Source organism: Lepus europaeus, chromosome 10 (genome assembly GCF_033115175.1).
Source record: "Lepus europaeus isolate LE1 chromosome 10, mLepTim1.pri, whole genome shotgun sequence".
Lineage (NCBI taxonomy): Eukaryota > Metazoa > Chordata > Mammalia > Lagomorpha > Leporidae > Lepus > Lepus europaeus.
This window is the reverse complement of record NC_084836.1, coordinates 118,129,017-118,149,770: the sequence shown is the minus strand read 5'-3', so window position 1 is coordinate 118,149,770 and position 20,754 is coordinate 118,129,017. Positions and strand designations below refer to the sequence as shown.

General features: G+C 46.2%; 1 protein-coding gene across 1 annotated transcript in view; it reads left to right on the top strand.

Annotated features, from left to right (window-relative positions):
• Positions 1-20,544, top strand: part of BCAS1 (brain enriched myelin associated protein 1) — a 100,211-nt gene extending 79,667 nt beyond the window's left edge. The window contains exons 9-12 of the mRNA XM_062202577.1: positions 1,957-2,127; positions 9,658-9,723; positions 13,732-13,995; positions 20,120-20,544. Of these exons, the coding sequence (XP_062058561.1) occupies positions 1,957-2,127; positions 9,658-9,723; positions 13,732-13,995; positions 20,120-20,194 (576 nt within the window). The 3' untranslated portion in view covers positions 20,195-20,544. The remainder of the gene's footprint in view (positions 1-1,956; positions 2,128-9,657; positions 9,724-13,731; positions 13,996-20,119) is intronic.
• Positions 20,545-20,754: the final 210 nt, after the last annotated feature.

Here is a 20,754-nt window from a genome sequence, read left to right as displayed (position 1 = left end):
TAATTTGAAAACACATTACAAATCTGTCTTTAATTATGTCCATCATGCCCAGAATTAAAATCTGCAGATACAGTCATATTCTCTAAATAGGAATGACTTATTCCAAAGCCCTGGCCTGGAATGAAATCAGAAAACTATCCAAGTAAAAATTGAATGCTTATGTTGTGTATGCAAATCTGATCCAACTTAGTCCCAAATTTTTTTGTCAGTGGATTTGCCTTGGCTACTGAAAGCCAGTTTCTTGGCCTGACTTCAAAGGTAATGGCAGGCCCTAAGTCCTCCCTCCTATTTTTTCTTTTTTAAATCCACTGAAATAGTTGTGCTTTGGAGAATGGACTTGTGGTCCAGGACTGATGACTTGACACCTCTCAACATTGGAAAGGCCCAGGAAGGGAAATATTGACCTTCAAATAAGATTGATTTTAAAAGTTATTGTCATACAATCTGACCTTGTTATCACATCAGTGATGTTTCCCCCAGGCCCTTACAAACAAAGCAGATTCCACTGATTTGAAGAGAAGACTTTTAACTCCCCAGTTTCAACCTTGGTTGACAAAGGAGAAATGCCAGAGATCATACCAATGTCTTGACTGCAAGGTGGGATGGCCTGCTGTGACTCAGCTACCACACTTCACAGTATTCTGATTTACCCCTGCATCTGCTGACCATGGAAAGATTAAGTGTTCTTACTTTGCAAAGTGTGGGTCATTTGCAAATCAGTAGAACGTTCTGTATGATGGAAGGGAAGGGAAATGATTTCTTCACAAGTGTACTTGGGGAAAAAAAAAAAAAAACAATTCCCCTTCCCCTGCCACTGACTCTAGAGCAAGTCTCCAAGGGAGCTGGGGTCAAAGACAAACATACAGGGAAGTCTTTGCCTTGATCAAACTTTACCCTGAGGCTGGAGATGGGAAGCTAGCTCTGTAAAGGGTACTCAATATTTCAGGGCATGTTGGCCATTTTTGCTCTCTGTTCTATATCTTCCTGTCTTAAAAAAAAGTTTGCAATCCTTTAAAAGTATAAAAACCAGTCTTGGCTCAGGGGCCATATAGAAACAGGCAATGGGCTTGATCTGGCATTTTTCCAACCCCTCCCTGAGGAAACAAAAGAGAAATTGTAAAACCTTTCTCTCCAATTAACTGCCCCATTGCAGGGACCAATATACAGGTGCAGAAACCACCGTGGGTGTGATCGGGCTGCACAGATGGCGGACAAGAGTTAGAATCACATGGGAGTGAATGGAACCTTCCAGGGGAAGCCCCGCTGGCTGCCTGTCCTGTGTTTGTCATAGGCAGTCAGTGCGCGTTGGGCTCTCTGGTACTTTGCAGGGGCCATAACAGCTTAGCCATAGTTTTCTTGAAAAGTTCACTTTTCTTCTAAATGCATGAACTTAAGTGGTAAGGACATAAGATCAGTGTTGGGGAGGTGGGGAATGAGTTAATGAGGAAATCAAGTTAGTAATTTGAGTGGATTTTATACTGTCCCCTCTGCAATGTGACAGTCTCCCCATAGCCGCAGGGTAACTGGAACACGGAAGGCAGGGTGTTCAGGTTGGACCATTAAGGAAATGATTGTTCCTGCCTGCGACCCAGGCCTGATGTGCTTCATTTTTTGGAGACCGAAGACGTGGGTTTTCTAGAGTGGAAAGACTTTTGGCATGCTCTGAACAGCAGTTACCCCAAGGGGACCTCCTGTCTGTGCCTTGTACCCTCATGGGGAAGAAATTTCTCCACTTCCATATCAACCTATTTAACCATTGCTCAGAAATTGGCAATTTGGGAGCACATTAGACAATATGAGTTTACTTCTTCAAGATAATGCCTGTGTGGAAACGGCCTTGGAGTCACCCGTAGTTGCTGTGTGGACAGGAGGCATAGCCAGGACCTCGCTTGATGAGACATGTTTGGGGGAATTTTTTTTTTTTTCACTCTCTCATTACCTGGTAAAATAATCCAGGTAGTATGTGAAGCAGCAGTAGAGGTAACAGAGTCGGAGGAAGTAGAGTCAGCCTCGCGGACAGTGGATCTCAGTGGAGAAGAGGGTGCGCCTGAAGATGCAGAGGTCAAACCCAAAAGAGAAGAAAGGAAGCCACCGAGAACCTCCTTCATGGCGTTTCTCAGACAAATGGTAAGCCACTTGTTTCCAGTACAGGAAAACTGCTGCAGCCAGCCCGGCCCTGAGAACGGGGGCCTCACACCCCAGCTGGTAGGAGACATGATTGCAGGTGGTCTAATAGACTATGAATGGGATGTGTACGGTGCAGGGAGAAAATTCCTTTGTGTCCTTCAATTTCAATAATAGGGAAAATTTGTTTATGTCTAATATTCACTAACGTCTACTAACCCCCTATAATAAAGGAAGAGCAGGCCTTTGCTCTGAATTTTGGTAGTCAGTAGCATTTACCTAGAAGTTATTGTTTCTGTTTTCATTTTAAAATAAAGTTTCCTTTTGTTGGTGGCAAATGTTACTGCTTCTCTTATAGAAGTGATATGAAGGTTTCTTTGAAAACACATTTATTTACATAAAGAACAGGAGGTATTTTTAAGGATTAAGAAAAAATAGTCCAAGTTATTTATTGATGTGGTGAAAATTCTGAAGATGACTTGTGAATGACACTAATTTGGGCAAAACTGATGTACAGACCACTCAAACAAGGAAGCAGCAAATAATGTTCTATAATGAATATGTGTTTATCACTTAGCTGGTGAGTTTGTCATGCTTTTAGCTCAAATAGAATGGAAAGAATGTGAATAGCCATCTTTTGGTGTCTATGAAACCGTGGACATTAAATATTTAAACAGCCAGAAACTTGAGTCATATAATGCAACAAAACCAAATCAACTGGAGAACAAAAGACAAAAAGCCATGTAAAAGGTCATCAGTTTAATTCTCTTTTAATGAAAAACAAGAATTTCATTATAGTGTGCTCGTGTTTTGGGGAGTATTGAGAGGTTAAGCCTTTGAGAATGCAACTCTCTGATTTCATAGGCTGTACCCTGTTAAGGAATTCTTTCTGGTCCATAAAACAAAATGAAACAGAACAAAACCCAGCAAAAACCCTTGCCAGTGGGAGTTAGGGCCTATTAGAAATAATTCTGTTAGAAATGGTTGGCAGGAATAATTTCCTTTTCTTGCTGGATAGTGATGGAGAAAAAGGTGTAGAGTGGTAGTAGGCAACCAGTATGTCCCAAATCCACATCCATACTACTGGCCATTCACTCTGATTTCATGCTGTAACTGGGATCAAGGTTTGAGACTTCTTAAAAAACAAAAAAATAAGAATCTTTTTTTCACTTTTAGAAGTTCTCTCTCTTTTTTTTATTTGAAAGACAGAGTGACAAAGAAGGAAAGGGAGAAGGGGAAGGAGAGGGGGAAAGAGAGAGAAAGAAAAAAAGAGGGTGGGAGGAGATGTTCTATCCAGTGGTTCACTTCCCAGAGGCCTGCAGCAGCCAGAGCTGGGGCAGGTTGAAGCCAGGAGCCCAGAACTCTAAGATCTCCCATGTGTGTGGCAAGGACCCAAGTATTTGAGCCATCAGCTGCCTCCCAGTGTGTGTATTAGCAGGAAGCTGCATTGGAATGAGAGGTAGGACTTGATGCCAAGCAATCCAATATGGAGTGTGGGTATCCCAAGTGGGAGCTTAACCCACTGCACCATATGGCTTGCCCCAGAGTTTGAGACTTTTAAACCAATGTTTACACAATGCCAGGGAAGAAAAAAACAGTTGGCTATTTCTGGCAACTCATCTAGATGATCAAATAGCTCATCATAATGTCTACGGTAACAGCAAATAGGGTAACAGTCTTTTCCAAATAACCTACATATAGCTCCTTCAGAATACTCTGATTTCTTTTCAGATCATGTAAATCTTTTGCCTTTCACATAGCGCCTCCACCTACATGAGGGAAAAATACAACAAACACAAAGCATGAAAACACCTCTAAACCATTCATGGCACCCACCCAAAACAAATCTTAAATTCAAATGTGATTCCATATTACTGAATTTTATCCCCCAGAACTATCTGTTAGCTGTTGCTTCAGGAAATGTTCCAGCAGCAGAAACTGGGTAAGCCTGGACAGTTAGGAGAACAAATTAGACACTAAGGAATCCTCGGGGATTGATTCTCCATCGGATAGGGATGGAGGTAGACAAGGACACAGTTCCCCAAATAGTCTTCAGGGAACTCAGAGCGTCAAGTCTTACTACTCGCTGCCCAGGAAGAGGGTTACACGTGGGAGCTTTACGCTTTTCTTCCCAGAACATGCATGATTGCTGGGATTTCCCCCAGCGTCCCAGATATCCTAATTCTTCTTACCTCTTTTTTTCTGTTTTGTTTTCATTAGACATTCTATTTTCATTGTGATTAATTTAAATACACAAAGGACCTGGGTTTTCAGTTTACCAAAAATTCCCACCACTCCCTATTGCACGCCCAACCCATCTCATTCATTTGTATGACTGGCCCTATTCCTGTGGGTGTGTGAGTTTGTAACCTCATAAAGAGTCACCATATTCTTTGTAACTTCTTTGAAATACATTGTTTGGGTATCATACTCAGATTAATTGCTCTGTGGGTGGACATTTGTTTTGTTTACAACATTTTGTATTTCATTCATTCATTTATTCAACAAATAATAATTGAGTGTGCACTACATTCCAGGTATACAGCAGTGAGCATAAATACTGCAGTTTCTACCCTCAGGGAAAATAAAACCCAGTGTAGACACCAGACATTAATTTTAAGCCTATCTTCATGTTCAGTGAACAGACATCAAGTGTCCTACATATATTATCTCAGTCACTAAGCTACGTGAAGATCTTTGCACACCTGTATTTATGCATAGGTGTCCATGTCTCCATTGGGTAGATTCCTGGAGGCTGGCTCCTGCAGTTATTCTCAGAAGACACTTTTTGGTAACAAGTTTATGGCTTCCAAATTTTGGATTTATGCAGTGGGAGCAATCTGCTCTAAGGGATTGAAAATAGAGACAGCATCTGGCCCAACATGAAGGATTTTGAGCAGGGGGTAGTGGGGAGTAAGGGAGGGTGAGCATGAATGAAATAAGCCAGTGTCTCAAATTAATTTTAAATTGTGTTAGCAAGCTCTGAGGTTTTTTTTTGTTTGTTTGTTTTTTGTTTTTGTTTTTGTTTTTTTTTTCAAATAGTTGATTTAATAGAAGAGAAAATCAATTGTAAAACTTCTGTATTCAACTTCTTCATTCATCAGATCATTGATTTTCTGTTCTGGCCTTTGCCTCTCAGGTGTCTCCAAGATAACATAGCTTAGCATCCCTGACCAAGTAGCTCTTGGTTATTTTTTTTAATAAATACATTGTCCAGTTCATTTCTAAAGATACCTTTTTTCTTCCTAGAAATTAACCTCTTGTAAATATAAAAATAGAAAGTCATTTGTCAAATAACTTGATTTTAAGGAAAAGAGAAAATTTATGTAAGTCTTAACATTGCATTCAACCCATGTAGATGGACCACTTCACCAAAAGTCCTGGGGCTCCTACAAGACTTCAAAATGATGGCAAAGAATATCTAAGGCATCTGTCATCCTTAAATAGAAAGAGTCTTACATATATTAATTCAACTGGATGTCAAGAACTAGGATATTTGAAGGGCTGGTATATTTTCATGAAGTGAGTGGGTAGAGAGCTATATTCATGTATCTACAAATCAGGTATAAGCAGATGAAACCATCGGGTGATAGATAGAATTATACAGGTACAGATTTATAGTCCATCGGTATTAACAGCACCTTGCCCTTGCAAAGTGTCTTCTTCCTCTAAACTCTCCCCACATTATTTCATTTAATCCTCTTCATGACTCACTATTAACATCCTCAGGCTTAGAGGAATATTAGACAAATGAAAGGCCCAAGTGAGGAGACAGCCATGAAATCAGAGGGTTTTGTTGATTACATTCAGTGGAGTAAGTTTACTAAACCTACTGAAATGTTCTGCCTGGAGGAAATAAGGTGGGGGTTTGTGATGGTAACTGCGAAACCAAAAGCAAGAATGTTCTAGCCACAGTTTTTGATGTCATATTCTTCCTTGAGTATTAAGATTTTCACTTTGACTTATCTTTAAAGAAACGTGTTTGACAAGCATTTATCTGAGCCTGTCTTCGCCAGGGACTTGGATTCCTGACCCTTGCATTCTCTGCCAGTCAAGGGGCTCGGCAGTCGTCTGGCACTTCTGGGTTGGGGGCAGCAGTCACAGTGACTGCTGCCGTGTACTCACTGTGCGTTATGAGGGGCAGGCATGGCACTGAGCCACTGCATGCAGCACCTCCTTGATTGATGGGGAGACCCTAGGAAGCGAGTGAGGGCATTGAGATCCAAGGGCGGACGAGAGAGTTGTCCTCGTCAGAGCCGGAATTCCAGCTCTGATTTTTTGCTGTTTTTGTTGGCTCTGCAGCTCACCCTGTTGTTGCTACTTCATGTGCTTCCAACAGCTGGTTTTCTTTGAGATTGTGTGGAGGTAGAGCAGATGTAAACTCCACTTTGTGATTTCCTTAGTCTTGTTTTCTGCAGAAGCATCCTGTTTATGTGTGGGACCATCCATCCCACTTACCTAAAATCATAGCAAGGCAAACAAAGAGCACAGTCAGTCATGGCTTACGTAAAACGTGGACTTGGGTTTTCTGAGTATATTTGTTATGAACGTAAAATTCACCTCTGAGGGGTAATTGTGTCTGAACAGTTAAATTCCATTTCAAATGGGCCTGTTCGTAAAACATAAAGCTTGGACACAGGACCTTTGTTGATCTTGGAAATTTCCAGAGGAACTTGTGCCTTAGATTTGCTGTTACGGAGCTGACCTATAAATAATGTTGCTGATAATACTCAGACTATGTGAAACTTTCATCCCCAGTCCTTTTTTACATCTCAGCTTTAGTTGAATTGGGTTGCCATCAAAATGCATTTATATTCCTTCCAAGAGATCACCAAGCATTTCTCTTAGAATTTTGAATATCTTAAGTGATAGATATTGAAGATGCTTCAAACAGTCCCCAGAGTAAGTATCCAGCTACAGGAATGCATGACACAATGCAGAACCTAAAAAGTGACCTCATTAATATGCACGGCTTGGGTGCCACAACTGGAATCCACCTCCAAACCACAGGCTGAAAGCCCCAGAGGCTTCACCTTTGACGCTCATGAATAAAAATAAATTCCAGGAAGAAAGTTGCTCAGTATCACACTGGAAAAATCTCTGAAATTTCTTCATAGTCTTCAAACTGCTCTTCAAAGTAGTCGTCTCTGAAGGAGTTTCAGTCTCTTTAAACCATAAGTTTGCTATTTTTGACAGCTGGGAACAATAAGATTCGGTGGTTATGGTCCTTTGAATTACAAAGGCCCAGCATGGATTATCCTGATTTCTCTGTGGAAGAGAGCTCTGCAAAATGGAAGAAGAGAGGGACAGGGAGGAAAAAAGGAAGGAGGGACGAGAGGAAGGGAGAAAGGACAGAGGGAGGGCGGGAAAGGGCTTATTGGTAATAACAACTGTTACGCTATTATGGAAGCAACCTCAGATGGACTGAAGTATGTCCTTAGTCTAAACTCCGCATGCAGTCACTTCAGCATGCGTACGATTTTATATGCCTCAAAATGAACAGAGGAAAAAAAAAAAAAAACGTCATTGAACAGTTGGGATGCACTCTGCTTGTTTTAGAGGCTGAACTTTCAGTGATCCCTCTGATAACCTGACTCATTTTCATGATGCCAGTTGAGATCCATTGCTGCCAGCACAGCCTTCCTTCCCATTCAACCCAAATTCCCCTCCAGGGCTATCAAAGAAAGAAAGGCAGAAGAATGCAAACTGAAACTTTAAACTGGCTGATTATCTAATAGATATCAAATTGAAACCACCACAGAAAGCTAAAAATCACTCTCTCTTAGGGAGTAAGAGAGCTAACTTTATTTCCCAGAAGGTAGTGGGAGGGCTGCATGAGCCCAGATGTCCACTGAGTTTTTCCTTGCTATTACTCTTGTTGTTGTTACCCTAAAGGACACTTCGTAGTATTATTGAGTAGGAAGGGCTCTTATGGCACAGCCTGAATCCTAGAGTCTCAGTGAAATCCCAAAGTGTCAAAAATTGGGTGCAATGGGCCACCTGCCAGAGCTGGCCATGGGGAGGAAAGCCATAGCCAAGAGAGTCAATGCCATCTTCCAGGGCTGAGGACCATAGTTTCTTCCAAAGTCCATTTGGATATTTTTAACATCATCCATGGGCCACACAAAATACCAACTTAAATATTAGCCTGCCATAGATTTATTGAATTTCAAGCCCCACCCACAGTTGCTTTGGCAGGGCCAGACCAAATGATTTCATGGGCCTTACACAGCCTGCAGCCAGATGTTCCCCACCATTGCAAAACAGGCCCTTGGAGAACAACAGAGGAGAGAAGAGCCCAGGAGGCAGAGGGGGAACACCCACTTTCCATGTTAGTCGATCTAAATTTTTTGAAGATTTATTTTATTTATTTGAGTGTCAGAGTTACAGAGAAAGAGAGACAGACAGATCTTCCATTTGCTGGTTCACTTCCCAAATGACTGCAATGGCCAAGGCTGGGCTAGGCCAAAGCCAGGAGCCAGGAGCTACAACTGGGTCTCCTACCTGGCTGCAGGAACTCAAACACTTGGGCCATCTTCTGCTGCTTTCCCAGGTGCATTAGCATGGTGCTGGATTGGAAGTGGAGCAGCCAGGACTTGACCATATACCCATGTGGGATGCCTGAGTTGTAGGTGGTGGCTTTACCTGCTACACCATGATGCCGGCCCCAGGGAATCTAAATTTTATATGGAGAACAGACAGATTCTTATTTACCTTTGAGTTGAAAATCTTGGTGATATCCCTAAGAGAAGTATATGTAACTTCCAGAGCCCACTTCTTCCACTGTTAACAATCAAGAAGCCAAGTATTAAGATTCCACCCTCTGCCAAGCTCTGTAAAGATGCTCAAATTGAGTACACTCAGAACCACCTGGAAGACTCGTCAGAACAGTTGGCTAAGGCCTGCCTCCCAGAGTCCCTGCCTCAGCAGATCTGGAGTGAGGTTCAAGAATTTACATTTCCAACAAGTTCCTGGGTGATGCTGAAGCTTCTGGCCCTAGAATCACTTTGGGAGTGATTTGGGGTTCAGGAGACAAAACTATGAATTCAGCTCCATCCAGCCCTGTCACAGATGCCATAGAGGGCACTAAAGGATGGAAATGGAATGCTCAATACAACTCCTCACCTACTAGGAGGAAAAACAACACATCCAAGTACCTACCACCCACAGGTTATCAATGGAAGGCCATTGATGGTTTGATTGTTCTGTTTTTTATACATTCAATGTGTTCAGTTACCCCTTGTTTTTTCTTCATCATTTATTTATCCCAGAATTACTTAATCCTGGGGTTTAGGACTGTCAACATGGTTGTTAGTTTCAGAGGTCACCACTTGTATTTGATAAGACTGTGGTTGTGGATTGCATAGAAATCTGTGTATCTCATGAGCACCATGTTTCCAGTGGATCTTGGTTTGTCTTGATCCTGAATCTCTGTAATCAATGAGTGAGATCATCATTTCCAGACCTGCCTTGCATTCCCCCATTCACTGTGCTTGTGGTAGCTGAAAGGCCATTATCTGTTTGTTATTTTAGTCAGTGAAAGGGGATGGAGGGATCACCGACTCAGAAGAAATAAATGGGAAAGATTCCAGCTACCAAGTAAGTGACGTTGAATTCTGATTGGTGGCGGGTTTAATGGCATGTTCTCATTTCCTTCCAGCCCTATTCTCAATGCAGTTCTCATTACAGCCGACCCATATGGCATCTCTAGGCTGAGTACTTCTTGTCTAACAGGCACCGTGGTGGGCTCCATAGCCAAGGCACCAGCAGGCTCAAGCCCCTCAGCTCTCACACGTGCTCTTCCCGCGTTTCTATCCTTTCCAGCCTTCAGTCTTGCCATAAATATCATGTCCTCAAGGAGATCTTCCATACCTCCCTCTGCCACTACACCTTGATTTTTTTTTTTTTACTTCATAACACTTATCATGAATTACAATAGTCCATTGGTCTGACAGTTGCCTGTCTCCCCTACCCCTTTGCACCCTTGCTTGGAGCAAGCAGCCTTGTCTACTTTTCTGTCTTATCACATGGTGCCTGGCACATAGAAAAGCTATTTCTTGAATTAGTGCATGAAATACATGGGGTCCCCCTGTTTCCTTCCATTATTTTCTCTAACAAAACAGAGCTATAACACTTTTATAACTGAGTTTTTTTAAAAAATGAAATTGTGCATAACATGCTATGTTATGATCTGCTCTCTTTTTCTAACTAAAAAGCATGTCTTTACAAAATGTCATCCTTTTTAATTATTCTGTTAATTTTGTCAAGATGGAGAAGTGCTTAAGGCATGAGATGTAGACTCAAATAGCCTGGGTTCAAATCCTGTCTCAGACATATTTTAGCTGTGTGACTGTAAGCAGATTACAAAATTGCCCAGGGCCTCACTTTCCTCCTCTGTATCACGGAGCTGGGAAAAGTACCTCCTAGAATGTCACACTAAGATGAGTCAACACGTGTGAAACACTTCGAACATTCCTGGACTGAGGGCTTCGTGTTTGTTGCTGCATTGGGATGGGCTCTCATAACAAGATACCATAGATAGGCAGCTTGAACAACAGAAATTTATTTCTCACAGTTTTAGAGATTGGGAAAGCCAAGATAAAGTGCCAGCAAGGTTCAGTTTCTGGTGAGGGCTCCCCTTCTGGATTGCAGATGGCAGCTTCTTGCTGTGCCCCCACAAGGCACAGAGAGGGAAAGCGAACATGTGCCCTCTGATGCCTCTTACTCCAAGGACGTTAGCCAGTCCCATTGATCAGGTCCCCACCCTTATGACCTCATAGCTTCCTTACTCCAAGTGCCACCATTGGTGGGTGGATATTCAGATGGCAGTTTGGGGTGGCACAGTTCAGTCTGTGGTGGTCACCCCTTGTTACCCATGCAGCTGATGGAATGTTACCGTCTGATACCGTTGATCAACTCCTATCACACGTATACATGGACGGCAAAGCCTGCAAAGAGTTTGTGGTATTTCTCTTTCCATAGTCATCAGTTTACTGTTTCAACCAGGAAAACTGCTTTTCACTGCTTGGCATTCCACTGGGGCTAGACTCTGGGCTAGGTTGGCTTTCTAGTCTCAGCCACACTACACAGTTCCATGTCTTTTGCTCACTCCCATACAGATGAGGAAACTGAGAGATCAAACCATGTGTTCCAGGTCACACAGCAAGGAAAGGATGGAACTAGAACTAAACCAGGTCCCTCTGACTCCAGACAATAGATCTTAAGATTTTCTGCACAGGAGCCAGTGCTGTGGCATAGTAGGCTAAGCCTCTGCCTGCGGTGCCAGCATCCCATATGGGCGCCAGTTCTACTCCTGGCTGCTCCTCTTCCAATCCAGCTCTCTGCTCTGGCCTGGGAAAGCAGTAGAAGATGGCCCAAGTGCTTGGAACCCTGCACCCGCATGGGAGACCTGGAAGGAGCTTCTGGCTCCTGGCTCCTGGCTTTGGATTGGTTTGGAGAGTGAACCAGTGGGTAGAAGAACTTTGTTTCTGTCTCTTCCTTTCTCTGTGAGGGTGTCTGAACCAGGGCTACTGTTTTCTGACTTCCTGAAGGGCATGGTGGTGGGTGTTTCTGTTTCGATCTTTTTTTTTTTTTTTTTTCCCAAGATGTTATTTATTTGAAAGGCAGAGTTATATAGAGAAAGATCCTCCATCTGCTGGTTCACTCTCAAATGGCCACAGAGGCCAGGGCTGATCCAGGCAAGGAGCCAGAAACTCCATTCGGGTCTCTCACATGAGTGGCAGAGACCCAAATACACTGCCTTCCCAAGTGCACTAGCAGGAAGCTGGATTGGAAGCAGAGTAGCTAGAACTCAAACCGGCACCCATGTGGGATGCCAGCATTGCAGGCGGTGGCTTAACCCACTGTGCCGCAGCCGCCAGCACCCCTGTTTTCCTTCTAAGGTCCATATCTGCTTTGGGCAGACGAGGGTGCTTGGACATCTGGTGTCAGCATTTGCTGCAGCTTTGGCGTCTGGGCTGCACGCTGGACGTCTGATGCCCCTTCCTGGGGACTTGTACGGGGAAGAGCTGCAGCCTGCAGAAACCAGTGGGAGAGGGCAGCCTCGTCTGTCTCGCCACTTACTGCTAAGAGGTGTGTTTGATTCACTGATGCACAAGGACAGTTTTCCTTTTCTTGCTGCTTTCTCAGTCACAACTGCGCCTCTGTCACTGAACTTTTGACTTGGGGACAGTTTATGAATCAGAAGTTATGAACGTGTTCGGTAGATCCAGCATGGCTCCCAGGAGTGGTTGTGTCCCCATTGTTTGTCCTGAACTTTTGAAGCTGATACTTAAAAGTTGACATATTTTGCATTTCAAACTTTTAAAGGCTCCACTGAAAACATAAGATGTGACAGCACTGGGGTGCTGAGTCTACACGATATCTCTCACTGGGGCCTTTGAATGGAGTGTGTGACGCTTGATGCCCTGCAGTCCCCCTACTCCAAATTGTCTCCCAACACCACAGCCAACATTGCTTGAACTGGTGTTTTTCTTGCACTGGAGAAATGGTACTTTGGACTTGTACTGTTTTCACAGCTGGGAAAGAAGATCTTCACGTGGTCTATCTTACTCCCAACCTCATTTTTGTTTCTATGTGATCTCTTTGTCCCTCCTACAGGCACGTACGAGAAAGTACGAGAAAAGAATTTCTACTTCCACACAAATTGTTTTTTGGTTATCTGTAATTTACCCAGCAACTTCCAGAATTTTGTACTTTACAGCTTCATCCTCCAAACTGTAATAACCAGGGAGGATTGTACACTTTCATTTTTGGCACAGAAGGATGTATAGTCAAAGCTAAACATAAAGCACAATCACTTTTTTTAAACTACCATTTCATAGAGCAAAAAAATCAGTTTTACACCCCAAAATTAAGGTAGGTGCGATCGTGAAGGAAAAAATTGGCATCCCCAATAAAAAAAAAAAGTGAGGGTGCAAGTAAGAGAAACCCTCTTAAGGCCCATACATGGGCTTCAGGAAGAGCCAAGTCCAGGAGTCACACATGAGGTCCTCAGTACCTGATCCCTTCCTCCTCCTCATCTCAGTTCTGCTTGCTTCTGCATTGGCTTCCTTTTCAGGAAGATTTTCCCTGGAAATACTGGTGGTTCTAGAAGCTCCAGACTTCCACGTCCAGTGAAGCTTCAAACCCTGTGAAAAGGAAGCAATCATCTCTCTTGATTATCTTAGTAAAGCTCTAAAAACTAGTTCAGTTCTCTTCTGTGGTCAGCTATGCTGGAGCAGTCATATGCAGTGCTCTGATTGGCTGAGCCTGAGTCACTTGACCTTGTGCATGGAAAAGATGGGGGGGGGGGGCAGGAATGGTTTCCCAAGGAGGATCCAAGTTCTGGTACCAGAAGGGGAAAATAATGCCTGCTGGCAAAGCATAAAGTTAACTAATGGATTATTGGATACATAAGTGAATGTCCTCTACTATCACCTTGCACCATGGCACGTTTGCACATTGTTCTTATTTTTTCCTGCCACCCTAGACTCAGGAGAGTGTCGATACCATCCAGCACTAGAATGCCTCTGTTGTAACGGAGTTGCTCCCCTGTATGGAGAGGCGACCTGCAGCCACTAATCACTGTGCTTGACATTGCTGTAGACCTCCAACTCCACGGAGAAGGCCATCACGCCACCAGAGCCGGAACCCGCGGGAGCAGCCCCGAAGGGCAAAGAGGGCTCCTCGAAGGACAAGAAGTCAGCTGCCGAGATGAGCAAGCGCAAGAATAGCAAGCAGGAAGCCGCGGCAACCGCCCAGTGCACAGAGCAGGCCGTGGTGGATGGAAACTCGCTGCAGAATGGGGACAAGGCCCAGAAGAGACCTGAGAAGCGGCAGCAATCCCTTGGAGGCTTCTTCAAAGGCCTGGTAGGTGGATTTTTGCTGCTGCTTTCTGAGCTGTCAGACAAAGGGGACGGTTGAATAGGAGCTGGCTGAACATTTGGCAAATATTCATTGTGTTCCCACTCCATGCCAGGCGCTGTGCTGGGCACAGGAAGCAAGGTGGACGCAGCCACTGGGGTTCCAGAGCCAGCATCAGGTGCAGAGTGGATAGGGGTGCCAGGCACTGCATGTGGGAGGAGCAGGAGGGGAGAAGGGAGTCATGGCAAGGGAGGCTGTGAGGCCGTGGTCAGGTCTGGGGCTTGGGGGCCAGGGTCAGAGGAGATTACAGGTCGGTGGGGCCTCCCCTTTGGCTGCAGGGGAGGTCTGAAGGCAGACAGTGGGAGCAACAGGTGCAAGGGTGGGATGGCAAGAAGCCTGGGGTTGGCGTTCAGTCTGCTGGGATGGATGGGGAGACAGTGCCCGATGGCCCTGGGGGATGCAGTCATCCCTGGGCAAGAGCTGCTCCAGTGGACCTGTCCCCTGTGAGAGGAGGCCGTGTGACCTTTGCCTGCTTTCTTCATGTTTTATCTGGCTCTTCCTGGTCTCCTCCCAGACCATTGGCTTTGGGAGGAGAGTGACCATGTCTGTCAAGGACTGATGTGCTGTCCTCCCATACAAGACACCCTGGGGTACTTGTCGAAAGAAAAAAGTGAGTGAGTCTTGGGTGGATGGAGTGGAATATGGCATGAGTAGGCATTTGATTACCCCTGGAATAATGTCAGCTCTGCAAATCTGGGGAGTCCGTAGGGTCATTACTCAGATTATAAGCAGGGAGATTCCTGTAGTCAGGGCATTGGTTTCAGTGTCTCCCAAAGGCCCAGGTGTTAAAGGCTTGGCCCAGGGTGCTACTATTGGGAAAGGTAGAGATTTGATCCAATGACAGTGTCTAGGAGGTGGGCCTAGTGGGAGGTGCTGAGGCCACTGAGGTCCCTGGGCCCTGGGAAGGTAGTACTCAAGAGGTCTCTCAATCCTGGGCTGTGATCCAAAATTGTGACCCCAAATAAACCTTCTTCCTTTACAAGTAGCTCCTCTCGGCTATTTGTCAGAGCAATGAAAATCTGACACAGTGATACTACACCAAGTCAGAGAAGAAGGAGGGAGGTCTTAGCCAGGACCATGGGGATGTGGCTAGAGCTTGGGGCGACCAGGGACCATTGACTCCAGCAGAGAACTGGGGTCAACCTTGTGGCAGCACAAAGTGAGCTGACCTCAACCCACTTACCTTTCAGAACCACTCTGTCCCGTGGATACCTGTGGACACCTGTGGCCTCCAACATGGAGGTAGATGAGTCCACAGACCCTCTGCCCCAGCAGTGGGCCTCAGAACAGCATCCCCGTGGAGCTTGTTAGAAATTCAGAATCTCAGCCGGTGCTGCAGTGGCTCACTAGGCTAATCCTCCCCTGCGGTGCTGGCACCCCGGGGTTCTAGTCCCAGTTGGGGCGCCAGGTTCTGTCCCAGTTGCTCCTCTTCCAGTCCAGCTCTCTGCTGTGGCCCGGGAAGGCAGTGGAGGATGGCCCAGGTCCTTGGGCCCTGCACTTGCATGGGAAGCACCTGGCTCCTGGCTTCAAATCAGCGAGGTGTGCCGGTTTGCAGCGGCCATTGGGGGTTGAACCAACGGAAAAGGAAGACGTTTCTCTCTGTCTCTCACTGTCCACTCTGCCTGTCAAAAAAAAGAAAAAAAGAAAAAAGAAAAGAAATTGAAAATCTCAGTCCCAACCGTAGAGATTTCTGAGAACCATCGTTTTCTGCCTCATCTCTGTCCTCGAATTCGTGTGGGACCTGCACTTGAGGTGGTGATAAAAAGTAAGACTTGAGGCTGTTTGGAGAAGTTCTTGCCCAGAGTCCTTGCTCTTCCCAGCTCCTCGGGGAGCAGGCCTGTCTCCAGTTCTCAAGAGAATAGCCTCAGAAAAGGAAGGCATGTGAGGACCGATCCCCGTCGGGTGGTTCAGCTGGGGTCTGCATCTCCAGGCTCAGTTCTCACACCCTGCAGGTGGGTGGCATCCTAATCATACTTGCCTCAGTTAGTCCCAGACTGACTGTGTGTTTTCTCTACCTCTCAATTCTCTGCAGAGTTGTGGTACACGGGGTGGTGCACACTCGGGGAGGGGTGGTCCCAAAGCTTCTGAGCTCAGAGCCACAGCTCGCTTCTCTGGAATTCTTGGGTGATCTCTGTGCATCCCCTGTGAACCCCTGATTTGGGGTGGGGATGCTCCTAATCCAGTGGTCCTTAACCAGGGGTTATTTTGTGTGCCAGGGGACATCTGGTGATGTTCAGAGGCAACTTTTTTCATTGTCACAACTCTGAGTAGGTGCTGCGGGGATGTTGTATGCCAGACATGTTGCTAACTGTCCTGTAAGGTGGACAACAATCCCCATAGCAAAGAAGTATCCATCCCTAAGCATCAGTAGGGCCAGAGGCAGCAGCAGAGGCTGGACTCCGTCCAGGGCTCCCAAGCCCAAGCCTGCGTTCATCTGGACATCTACAGCCATGATGATGGAGCCTCAGAGGCTCCACCTGGATGTGTCCCCCCGGGGTTGCCTGACTGGACAGGAATCAGGAGCCAAAGTCAAGGTTCAAATCCTGATGCTCCAATGTGGGACCAGACATCTCAGCCAGCCTTGTAAGTGCTGGGCCGAACACCTGCCCGCATTTTCTTTTCTTTTTGAATAGAGGGGCTTTCTTTTACAGGAAATGTTTAGAAGTTCTGTGTGTGTGTGCACAGACACATGTGCGTGGACGAGCGTGTGCAGCTGGTCCCCAGCTTAACGCTGGCATCACGCATGGTTCTCCAGCTTCACAGGGGTGTGGACGGGACATGTGTCCAGTAGAAACGTGCTTGGACATGCATTAAGCATGTGTCAGTGGAGAGGACACACACAACCTTCACTCTCAGCACGATAATTCAACACTCATTGTGCACCAGGCTTTGTGGCAGAGGGTTTTGCCCAGCTGGAGGCAGTGTTCTGACACTTTAAAAAAAAATGATTTATTTATTTATTTGAAAGGCAGAGAGAGAGAGAGAGAGAGAGGTCTTCCATCTGTTGGTTCACTCCCCAGATGGCTGCAACTGTGCCAATCTGAAGCCAGGAGCCAGGATCTTCCTCTGGGTCTCCCACATGGGTGCAGGGGCCCAAGGACGTGGGCCATCCTCCACTGCTTTCCCAGACCACAACAGAGAGCTGGATCGGAAGTGGAGCAGCCGGGACTCAACAGGCACCCTAATGGGATGCCGGCGCCGCAGGTGGCAGCTTAACCTGCTATGCCACAGCGCGGGCCCCAGCACTTCATTTTTAAATGTCAGCATTTAACTTTAAAAACAATAGGACAGTCTGCTAGTGAAATGACGTCCATCTATAAGGCAATAGCAGCCCACGTTTGCTGTAGTTAGTCTGAGGGGACCCAGGGTCACAGTACCTAAGGATGGCACTGCACAGCTAAGCTTTGATAGAGGGAGTGGCTGGGGTGGGGGAGGCACAGAGACATGCAGGGGCAGGCAGGACGCACCTTCCCTCTGGGCCAGCCTGGGGCGGGACCAGAAACCAGAAGCAGCTTGTTCCTGGTTTGAACCTGGCTCCACCAGGCCACGGCTGTGTGACCCTGGCCAAGTCACTTCTGAGTTTCAGGCATCAGAGCAAGGAGGCTAACAGCAGTCACGTGCCAGGCTAAGCAGGAAGATGAGGAGAGAAAATGGCAGTTCTCACAGGTCCAGAAAGAGCAACTGTGGTGAGACTATCATGTCGCCAGCCCTGGCCCGAGGCTGAGAGGGAAGGGGGGAGGAGGGGGAGGACTCAGCCCTGCCTCGAGGGCATAAATACATTGGAGCTCAGGCTCCTCCTGTGTCCCCGGGAGGGCCAGTGGGGTCACTGTCGCTGGCAGCCTAGCCGGCTGGACACCCCTTGGGCTGGGGAGGAGGGCACCCATGAAGCCTGGAGTGACGCAGCAGTCCTCACAACCCGTGTGGCCGGCCCCTTGAGACTAGGTTTCAGTAGCCGTTGAGGGGGGTGGGTCCTGTCTTCTTTAGACCCCTGAAGACCCCGGCACGTGTTCTGCAGAGCAGATGCTCAGCACGTGCTGTTGAGTGAACCCAGCCACCACCACTGGAAGGAGTAGCAGTGGCTCTCCTACAGCCCCAAGAGGGGACAGAGCCTCTCCCAGGCACTTCACGTGAATCAGCATTTCACGTTCAGCACTTAAGGTGCATAGAGTTAAGTACTTGACCGAAGTCACACAGCGAGGGAGGGCAGATCTGGGATTCAAACCCCAGGAATCTGACTCCAGTGTTAAATTATGTTCTATCCTATTACACAGTGCAGTATATACTAATGCGAACCTGTATTGTCCCATGCCACGTATGCTGCAATGTACTGCACTAGAGATATGATACTGCAGACATATACCATAGATACTATTTTTTTTAAGATTTTTATTTATTTATTTGAGAGGTAAGGTTACAGACAGTGAGAGGGAGAGACAGAGAAAGGTCTTCCATCCCCTCCCCAAATGGCTGCAAATGCCGGAGTTGAGACAATCCAAAACCAGGAGTCAGGAACTTCTTCCAGGTCTCCCACTGGCCCAAGCACTTGGGTCATCTTCTACTGCTTTCCCAGGCCATAGCAGAGAGCTGGATTGGAAGTGGAGCAGCTGGAACTAGAACCAGTGCCCATATAGGATGCTGGCTCCACAGGTGGAGGATTAACCTACTGTGCCACAGTGCCAGCCCCATAGATACTATTATACACACCCCATATACACCCTATATCTATCAATATGTACTATGCTACAGTTAGTACTATATTTACTATACTATAGAAGACCATGCATACTAGACAACATACTACACTATAAAATGTATAGTATAGTATGCAACACTATGCATCATATTATATTTATTTTATGATGGTACATGGTATTAGCCTGCCTTATATATTATACTGTACTATATATACTATACTTTATATCCTGTACCCTATTATAATACCTTTTCTATACGATACTACTGTATGTGGATGCCCTACACTATATGTTATGCTGTACTATAGTGCATTACATTCATCATACTATACATACATCTGTACTATATAATACACACTATCTTATACTATGCTATGCTACACTATACTATCTGTATGTTCCTCTGTTCCACCCCATACTGTACTGTACACATATGATACTATGGTATATCCTACTGTCCTGTCCTATACTCTGTAACCCTCTAGGACCCTGTCCTCTAAGTTAGGGCCCACGGTGCCTCTGATATATGTAGTAATGTGGACGAATCTCAGATCCACGTGCTGCATGAAAGAAGCAAGGCTGAGAGGCTCTTCATCCTGATCCCACGATCCAACATCCTGGAAAAGACCAAACTCCAGGGACAGAGAAGGCACCGGTGGTTCCAGGGTCTGCGAGTGGGGAGGTCTTAACCACAGAGGAGCCATACAAGGTCCTGAGTTGGGAGGTGATAGCGTGCACATGTGTGTCAGCCTACGCTCATAGACCATGTACAGAAAGGATTCGTGTCAATCTTTGTAGGTTACACTTGACAGCAAAGGTAAAACAACAGCTGAATTAACAACACTCATGCCTACCCACCCATTCATTCGCCTGCATTCCGTTGATACCAAGGGCGCCTCTTCTGTGCCAGGCTCTGGCAACACCCGAGGGCACAGGTGGCAGAACCCACAGAGCTTTTGTGCTCATGGAAACAGAGGTTAGATCAAACAGACAATCAGACCACTGAAGAGTGCTGGGTTTTATAAGAAAAGAAGACTGTGGTCCGGGGAGGCAATGGGTAAGGTGAGCTAGAATCGTAGGGATTTGGAAACCCCGGGGGGGGGGGGGGGGGAAGGGGTGAACTCACTGCATCTTAGGAGCAACTCCCTGAGATGAGTCTTTTCATTCCCTCCTTAAAGAAACCGAAGCACAGCATTAAGTCACTTGTCTGAGATTTCACAAAGCTAGAAAGTGATGTACCTGGGCATTGAACCGGGATCTCTGGTAGGAGGCCACCCTTCATCCTGCGTTCGTGAATGAGATGTGTTTGCTTAGCACCCACTGAACACGCCGTGACTGCCGATCAATGGCTCCCACGTCTTTATGTCTTTCTCCAGGGACCCAAGCGGATGTCGGATGCTCAAGTGCAAACAGACCCTGTGTCCATCGGCCCCGTCGGCAAATCCAAGTAATCAAATCTCCACGGTGCCCTCCGGGTTCTCATCCCCCATCTCCTCACCAGACAGACTCCATGTACATAGCTTTCCTTCGGATGCCCGCCCAGTGAAATCCTGCCTACAGAGACAGCCCGGGCTGCGATTGTATGTTGTGGGGCATGGTTTTTGTCTCAGGTCCAGTCTTTCTGGCAAACAACAGTCGAGGTGTTTTAGCAGGTGGACTAGGCAGGTCAGAGGGGTTGAGGAGGGGGTTGGCATGCGTTTTGGTTCAGTTTGATAAATGGTGGAGGCAGGTGAAGTGACGGAAGAAACACGCCAGTGAGAAGGAATGGAGTTCTGTGCTGGACGCACACTCGCACCCTCAGCCTGGGGAGGGGAGGCCAGAACCCATTTGTCTGAGTTCACGTTTCCAGGACGGCGAACACAGGCTCTGCATCGGGCAGTCGCCAATTTCCGGGAATGGAATGTGTGGCTATGAAAAAGCAATGAGTAAGAATGGCTTTTTTCTAACAGGGTCTCTGAAAGTTGCTGAACAGAGAGAAATGGAGAGGGCTTGAGACAATTTGGAAAAACAA